This window comes from Centruroides vittatus, unplaced genomic scaffold, assembly GCF_030686945.1.
Source record: "Centruroides vittatus isolate TY-2023 unplaced genomic scaffold, ASM3068694v2 scaffold_490, whole genome shotgun sequence".
Classification (NCBI taxonomy): domain Eukaryota; kingdom Metazoa; phylum Arthropoda; class Arachnida; order Scorpiones; family Buthidae; genus Centruroides; species Centruroides vittatus.
This window is the reverse complement of record NW_027122711.1, coordinates 2,007-10,642: the sequence shown is the minus strand read 5'-3', so window position 1 is coordinate 10,642 and position 8,636 is coordinate 2,007. Positions and strand designations below refer to the sequence as shown.

General features: G+C 32.6%; 1 protein-coding gene across 1 annotated transcript; it reads right to left on the bottom strand.

Moving 5' to 3' along the window:
* Positions 1–3,877: 3,877 nt before the first annotated feature.
* LOC136989373 (uncharacterized protein F54H12.2-like) lies at positions 3,878–5,179 on the bottom strand. Its single transcript, XM_067287494.1, has one exon. The coding sequence runs from the start codon at positions 5,177–5,179 to the stop codon at positions 3,878–3,880; it is 1,302 nt and encodes a 433-aa protein (XP_067143595.1).
* Positions 5,180–8,636: the final 3,457 nt, after the last annotated feature.

Sequence of the window (8,636 nt, the reverse complement as noted above, 5' to 3'; positions counted from 1 at the left end):
ACAGGTCAGTTTGACTCTACAAATTCTCACTTAATTTAATATTAGAAATTTCAACACATTTTTTCTGTACTGTTTTAAAATTATTATTAACAGAAGAAATTCTGAAAGGAGTAAACAATATTTTGAAGATGAGCTCAATCGCCGTAGTTTCATCTGAATATAATTCTCAACCACAAGAAATGTATAAAAAAGCATTAAAAAATCAATGGAAACCATTAATGATAAGTATGAGTCTCCTCGGCATGAAGTTTGAAGAAACGTGTTCTCTGCATGTCATCTTCATGTTGTTTGCTGCCGTAATGGTTCCAATTACTCAAATTATATTAACAGTTACGTTTACGTTATACGCGCAACCAATAGTCAGTTGGTATATTTCCCTGTATTTTTCTGTCTCTTTTGTTGCTTACTTATTATTTTTATGCCATTTTCATATTACGAAGAAAAAATTACTACGTAATTTGCGGAAGTTGCAAAAAATTTTCGACGATGAAGACAAGTTAAGCGTGAAAAACTCGGTATTATTATTTAGATGTATTTTAATATGGACGGATAATTTGTTAAACTTTTAAGATTTTATAACTTTTATTGTAGTATCGCTCAACCTCCGGAGGGAAAGACGTCCACCAGGGGCTAAAAATGGCAAAAACCGTTGAATCGTTCGAGCGTTTCTACAATATTTGCATTCCAAAAGCTCTCGTAGACATTAAAACCACGCCCATTTTTGTTGCCCCTTCGGATATACTTCACCGCCAAATTTGAGCGAGCGTTTTTAGAATACGCCGCGCCGCGCCGATACGATATTTTTATTAAGAGATTTTTTTTTTTACAATACGACGAGTCTTAAGATGTTTTCTCTCTTTACGATCTCTCTCTCTCTTTAAGAGAATCAGTATTATTTTCTTTATTTAAGAAAATTAATATTATTATATATATTAACTTTAAGATATTTTTCTTTTCGTTAAGCCAATGCCATCTGTTGGCAAAATATTAAATTGTTAAGTCTCGAAGGTGCCATCTGTTGGCAAAATATTAAACTTCATTTTTCTTTTAAATTATTTTTTTCCTTCGAAATTTCGAAACCGATTAAAAAAATAACAAACAGCGCGAACCGTCCGTCGCTAATCGGATCGCGCCGTTTGCTATTTGGTTTTTATCGATACTTTTACGATATATATATTTTTTTCCTCCTCTTTCTTTTATTTATTTTTATACTTTTATTTTTTTATTTTTATATATTTTTTTATTTTTTATATAAGAGAACTTTCTTTTATTTATTTTTATATTTTTATTTTTTTATATTTATATATTTTCTATTTTTTATATATTTTTTTATTTTTGCAAGTTTTTGTTTTGGTTGGGCGCCATCTGTCGACAAATATGTGTCGCGACGACGATTAAATAAACGACACAATTTTCTCTTTCTTGTTCTTTTTATTGTAAATAAAACCAAAAAAGTTATAATAAAAAAAAGTTAAAATAAAAAAATGATAATATACAAAAAGTTTAAGCTGTATTAAAAAAACAAAATATATACATAAAAAAAGTTACATAAAAAAATTGTTGAGATCTCCGCCGAATGCGCCTAAAAAAACAATAAATATTATGTTGTATATTTATTTTTATTATAAATAGTTTAAATTAAAAATTAAAAGTAGATTGTAAGGAAAATCTGCAAGAAAAAAAAAAGCAGAGGGCGTTAGTCGTTCTTCTTTTTCGAAACAAAGAAGATTGTCAAACAAAGAAAGATGTCGAGTCATTGTGTCTAAAATGCAACTGTTGCTTTTAGACTTACAATTGTTTTTTAAATATAAGAGACGATTGATAGGATTAACCGATGTATTGCCAACAACCGCGAAGGTAAGAAGTTTAAGATTGAAATTATAAAAAAAAGCGTATTAAAAAGTTATAAAAAAAAGTTAGTCGTAGAAAGCTTAAATTTATTTCAAATATTAAAAAACTAAAAGAATTTAAATTGACCTAATGTCTAGACATTCATCTTTTGTTCGACTCGAAAAAATCTTGCAGAATATTCTTACATCTATTATTTAAAATTTATATAAAGTTTTTTGAAAAAAAAACTTACCTTTTATTCTTCAAATAAAATTAGTTTTTGTTGGCCCATTTTTATTATAATTTTTTTATAACTTTCTTGAAAAATAATTATGTTTTTTCTAAATGCTGCGTTTAAATTTGTTATCTTGGAGTATATTTTTTCATTATAATAGATGGTTTCTTTTTTATAGACACTTACTATTACTTCCGATGCTATATTTAGGGGCATACTAATTCTGGGCTTAACGTAATAAATATTTTGTGGCTGTATTGTTGTTTCTGAAAATTACGAAATACTTTTTAAAAAAATACAATTAAATAAAAAATTTTTTCTAAAATATAAAAAAGATAATTACCATTATGGTCTAAAATTTTCCACGCTCCTTGGTGAAAAAAGCATATTTGGTTGTCTTCATCAAAATTCTCCAATATTTGGATCGAATCCCATGATTCGGATACCATATGCGTTCCTTCATATATTTTCCCCTCAAAATTCAAACTATATTTAGTAAAATATTTGGTTTCTAAAAACGACGCATTCGGCAGAGATCTCATTTTGGGAGAGGGTTAAAAAATCGGATAAAGCGAAAGTATTTATACTCTAGGGTTATTAATATGCGCCTTATCTGTCCCTCTCTATCTTTTTTTACATTCTAGCGGCCTCCTAATTCAATGTCAAGAATTCGAAAAGGGTTAAAAAAAATCGGTAAAAAAAGCGAAAGTGTTTATACTCTAGATTTATTAATATGCGCGTTCACTTTCGCTAGTCCCCATCTTAGCCTACGGCATCAAAACTCGCGTCTTATCTGTCCCTCTCTATCTTTTTTTACATTCTAGCGGCCTCCTAATTCAATGTCAAGAATTCGAAAAGGGTTAAAAAAAATCGGTAAAAAAAGCGAAAGTGTTTATACTCTAGATTTATTAATATGCGCGTTCACTTTCGCTAGTCCCCATCTTAGCCTACGGCATCAAAGTCGCGTCTTATCTGTCCCTCTCTATCTTTTTTTACATTCTAGCGGCCTCCTAATTCAATGTCAAGAATTCGAAAAGGGTTAAAAAAAATCGGTAAAAAAAGCGAAAGTGTTTATACTCTAGGTTTATTAATATGCGCGTTCACTTTCGCTAGTCCTCATCTTAGCCTACGGCATCAAAAACTCGCGTCTTATCTGTCCCTCTCTATCTTTTTTACATTCTAGGTCAAAGATAGGCCTCCTAATTCAAAGTCAAGAATTCGAGGTGACCCGATTCCCACACAAAGCGACTAATGTTTTATAGTTTCAATTAAAAAACGCATTTTTCAAGTTTTAAAAAAAAATTTTATTTGAGTAAACTAATGCTACATTGGTTACATTTAATGAATATATTTGGTGGTATTTTACCAAAACGAAAATTATTGCGTACAAAAGCGAATACATAGTTATCATTAAAATATTTAGTATTAGGCTGAAGAATTTTTAAGTCTTGGTTTCTCGATATTTTGTAGAGAAAAAATAAGCAAAAGTATCCGCACGTAGAACTATACGGACCTTGGAGCGTTTTTCGATTCCAGCGCAACTCCTTGGAATTTTGTCTTATGAACTTTATAATGTTCGGGATTTTTGGTGGTAGTCCGTATGAGTCAAAATAATAACAAGTCGAATTTCGGAAAAAAAGAGCTATCCAGTGTCGTCCGGGATTTTTGCTGTTCTCCGTATTAACGATAAAGCTTCTCTTCTTTCCGATTGTTTGAGGTAATAAATCCGACGGATAAACGCCGCCGAATGTCTTGCTAATTTCGGAATCACCTAACGCCAGTTTCCAGAGCATAATCGTATCCATTAGTTGTTTAGTAGTCGACGTAAATGTTTCGCGATCGATCGATTTCTATTGTATTACGATATTCTAAGAAGCATATGACGTTAACTGTTTCTGGCAAAGGTCTTTTGAACTTTAAATCGAAACTAACATTTCCATAGGTCAACACAGAGGTATGGTTTTCGGAGGCTGCGCGGTCGGGAGTTAGGTCGAATACGTGGAACATGTATCCTTGAGCGTAGTCGGAATACGATATATTAGTGAATTTTCCGTAGGGAATTCCCCCTATTTCTTCGAATAATGTTGCGTAACTTCGAGCGTAAGATTTTGCGTCAAAGTCTGGACAGAACGGATTGGGTGGGATTAAAATCGAATCTTTTATAACAGAAATATAGTTTAAGTCGAAATTTTCAAAATTGAAAGGATTTAAATCGAACTGTCCATTAAAAGCGTTATTTCGCACCAATCCGATTATAATTCTTTTCGGGATTTGACCGATTATCGCATTCGATATATTTGAACTTAAAATCCCTTTACTTAATGTAAATACTTTAATATTAACTCGTCGATAAGGCATTTTAATTACAGAATTTTCTAATGTTTTTTCCATTCCAATTAAGATGCTAGGACTTACTTCTATTCTATTTACTTTTAACGTAATATTCTTTAATCGAATCTGATAATTATCGGCCGTCGCCATTAGAGCGAAAGCGTCTTTCGAACGTTCCAATTTTATTCGAACGTCTACGCCGTTTATCAATAATTTAGGTTGATTAATAAAATCGAAATGAAGTCGTCCGTATAAATCTAATACTTGGCTTCTGCTGCTTTTCTTAAACCTGGTGACTAATCCTTCATTCTTGGGGTCTTTAATCGGGTTGGTTTCGTTTAAAAATCCGGCGGTGTCTTTGTAGAAGAAAGAGCTGGTTAAATAGGTTTTTTGCGCTTCTTCGGAGGAAAATAATAGATTTTCTATTATCGCACGGTATGGGTAATTGACGTGCGTAGATATGGTTTTATCATTAAATATCGTAGTACATTGAGAGAACATCGAATGCAAAAAATTATTCACGGGTGTTACTAAATCGGTATCGAGAGTAGAAGTTCCATTTTGTTTAGTAACAGTAACTTGCGCATTAATCGAAATACTGCTCAAATCTATTAAGTTTTCTCCGGAGCCGGGGATTAGAAATTCTATAGGAGATTTCTGATCGGTTATCGAAGCGATGGGATGTAGAATAGCCTCGGTAGTATTTAAAATCGCCAACTGGGTCGGAATAGTTTTAAAAAAATCTAGTTCCGATTTTAAACACGGGCAGGAGAAAGGATCCATTTTTTAGGAGAAAATATCTACTACTTTCCTCTTCTTAGTATTCTTTCGTTTTACGCTTTTTCTTAGACGTTTTCGTTTTTTACCCGACCCGCTTTGAATTTTTTTAATGACGTCATCTTTTATTTCTCGACCCGCCTGATTAATTCTCGATAGAGCCGAGTCTTTTAACGATTTTCCCGTGAGTATATCCGACCCGATATCTTTCGCTATATTTAACGCTTTTTTTCCAATATATCGACTCGCGTGTTTTAAAATGGGTATTGCTTCGCGAAAAATTGAACCGAAAAATCCATATCCTCGTTGAATCGGTCGACTTTTAAAATACGGTCCTCTTCCCCATTGAGGAGTAACATAAGGGGTGTGAGGAAATATAGAATCGGGATATCCTCCCGTCTGCGAACGATAATAACTAATACAGTCCTCCGGTTTAAGCTTCATTTTATCAAATAACCGATTCTTTAATGAATCCGGTTTTATATACTTTTTCGGCGAAAACATAATACCAAAAGCGTTTTTCCCGAAGTAAATATGACGTTTTCACCCGTTGATGTGCATATGTCTACGGTTATAGTCTCGATATAATTCGATCGAAGAGGGAAAAATAACGGAGTATTATAAATTTTAACGATTTGTTGATCTTTTACTCCCATAACTGGAATTACTCGAAATAGTGGAGCCGAAGTATCGCCTACGTGATGCGATTCTATTAAATTAGAATATACAAATATTTCTGTTATTCCGGCGTTTAATTCTAAGGGATAAGTTCCCGTAAATTCTCCTTCGGAATATTCTAATCGATCGAATCCTAATATATCTTTTAATTGACTATTAAATTTTACGGTAGTTTCTCGTGGAACTTTCAATAATAACTTTTTATCGGGAAGCGATTTAAAACTGATTGTCTGAAATGATTTAAGAAATTCTCTTTGTCCGTATAATCCAATCGGTATACGCATCGTATTTTCGACGTTTTCGATTTTTACTTTATCTATATATCTATTTTTTTCGATTAATGTAATAAATTCTTCTTTAAAATCGGTAAAAGATGAATTATATTGAATCTTTTCATCTTTTCCTCTTACAATATATTGTTTTAAATACTCTAGATTTAGAGCCGAAAGAAATGTAGGAGCATCTTGATTTATGCGTAATTCGCAATCTTGAGCGATCTGAATCGTCACAAAGCTGTCTTCTTTGTTATAAGAAAATTTAATAAGACCATCCTTTCCTAATTCTTTTAAATTATTCGTAATAGTCTCGAATATATTACTTGATTTGTTCTCTCCTATAGGATATAACGGAATTAGTGTAGTCAAATCATCAGTTTTTACTTTAATCAACTTCGTCTCTTTAGAAATTATGTTGTAAGTATTATTTTCGTTAGTTATATTAAACCACGAACGAGGTATTATTATCTGGGACAATGCCGCTTCCCACGACCCGCTTAAATTTATCGGTGGATTAATTTTCGATGTGAAGGACGATTGAGTATTTTTTGGAAAATAGTCCATACTCGCCGTACTGATAAGCGTAACATAAAACCTATCCATTTTTGACTTTTTGCAGTTCTTCGTTATAAAATCGACCCGTAATCGTCTGGTTGTTGTAATCTTTTAACACATAAGTGACCGGGGTCGTCGGAAATCGGTTTTTTATATAGAAAACCTCTTTACTCCATCCTGCCAAATATCCTCTAGAAAACGTTTTACGTTTCTTAGAAATTCTAACTTTATCATTAATTTTATATTTATATTTTATTTTCGTTTTCGTTTTACCGTAAAGTCGATTAAAAATTTGTAAATGGTGTTTAGGTTTCACCTCGGCCGGAGGCATTCCTATAGTTCGATGTTTACTATAATTATATGCCTTCACCAAATCGTTTAATTTATCGATATATTTATTAGAATTTCGATAGGTAATAAGACGATAAATTTTATTTTTTAAAGTTTTATTAAACCGTTCTACGACCGACGCTTTCGTTTCGGAATGAGTATAATAATGATTTATTTGATGTTTTTTAAATAAATCCTTAATTACAGAATTCATAAACTCTTTCCCTTTATCGGTATGTATCATCCTGGGTATTACTTTTCTAAATATTTTTTGAAATGCTTTTTTTATCGTTTCGGGTTTTTTGTCTTTTACCGGAATTACATACGCATATTTAGAAAACACGTCGATAGTTGCTAATAAATATTTTATTCCATTATTATCTTTCGAAAATTGTCGAACATCCATAAGATCCGACTGGAGTAGTTCTCCTTGATATAGCGCTTTAGTTTTACGGCGACTATAATTTTTTCGTACGGGTTTATGCAACGTATACGTATCTTGAGTCGATAGCCATTGTTCGACGGTTTTTCTAGGCAACTTTGTCGCTTTTATTAGTCTCGTTACGCCGCCAAACGATGCCGGATGAGATGGATTATAATAAATAGAGCTTAATAATCTTTCCATGAAATATGTTTTCTTTTAGACGAGCCAATCCGTTTAGGAATTTTCGTAGACGAAACTCTTTTTTTCCTTCCGCTAGTAATTGATCGTATTGGTGGGGGTGGAATCGAGGGCGTTCGAAAACGAAGTATGGGCGATTCTTCTATTCGTAATCGACTCGATAGCGCCTTATTTCCTATCCATTCTCTAGGAATATTAGATTTAATAATCGCTTGATAAAATTCGTTAAATCCAACGGGCACTATAGAAGATTTTCGATTGCGCATTAAATGCGACATCAGATCCGCGATATGGGAATTAATTATCGGCTCATTATTTACCAGAAATTCTCCTTTTTCGTTCCAATCGTATTGATATTGCTTTAGTAATTGAATGATATGCGGAACATATTTTTGATATCCCAGCGGGACAGAAACTGATATCTGATCTTCGATAGTCGTCGGTTTTGTCGGTTCTAACGATGGTTGCGATTCTTCGATCGGTTCTGATACCATCGAGACTCGAATCGGTTCTTTCGGCGCGTGAATAGTTTGTTTAAATCTCGAAATTAGTTGACTTAATAATTTAACTTTAAAATCGTCCGATAAAGTACTTTCTTCTAATAAATCTTGGATATTATCGTGCAATCGTATTTCCGGTTTTTGCAGTTGATATTTAGGTACTAATTCGGGAGGTACTAACGCCATTCGTTGAGCCATTTTTTTTATAATCCAAAAATTCTTTTAGCTAATGATATTATTGGATCTAGAATCGTGCCTAAAAATCCTCCCGATTGATTTATCAAAATCTTCTTTTTTGCTTGGAGACCTATTTTTTTATTTGCGAGTTTTCGAATACATTTTTTATATTTTTTTAATTTATTAATGTTTACCGGTACTCGGCCTTGCAGCGTATTATCGCAAATTTCGCATATGACTTTTATCTGATCGGGCGATGCTTCTTTTAACAAAGCTTTTCTCTGAGCGGGTGTTGCCTTTGCCAGCACATTTAACAAATGATAATT

Coding starts and splice junctions, on each gene's coding strand:
- LOC136989373 (XM_067287494.1), bottom strand. CDS start 5,179: ATGGATCCTTTCTCCTGCCCGTGTTTAAAATCGGAACTAGATTTTTTT.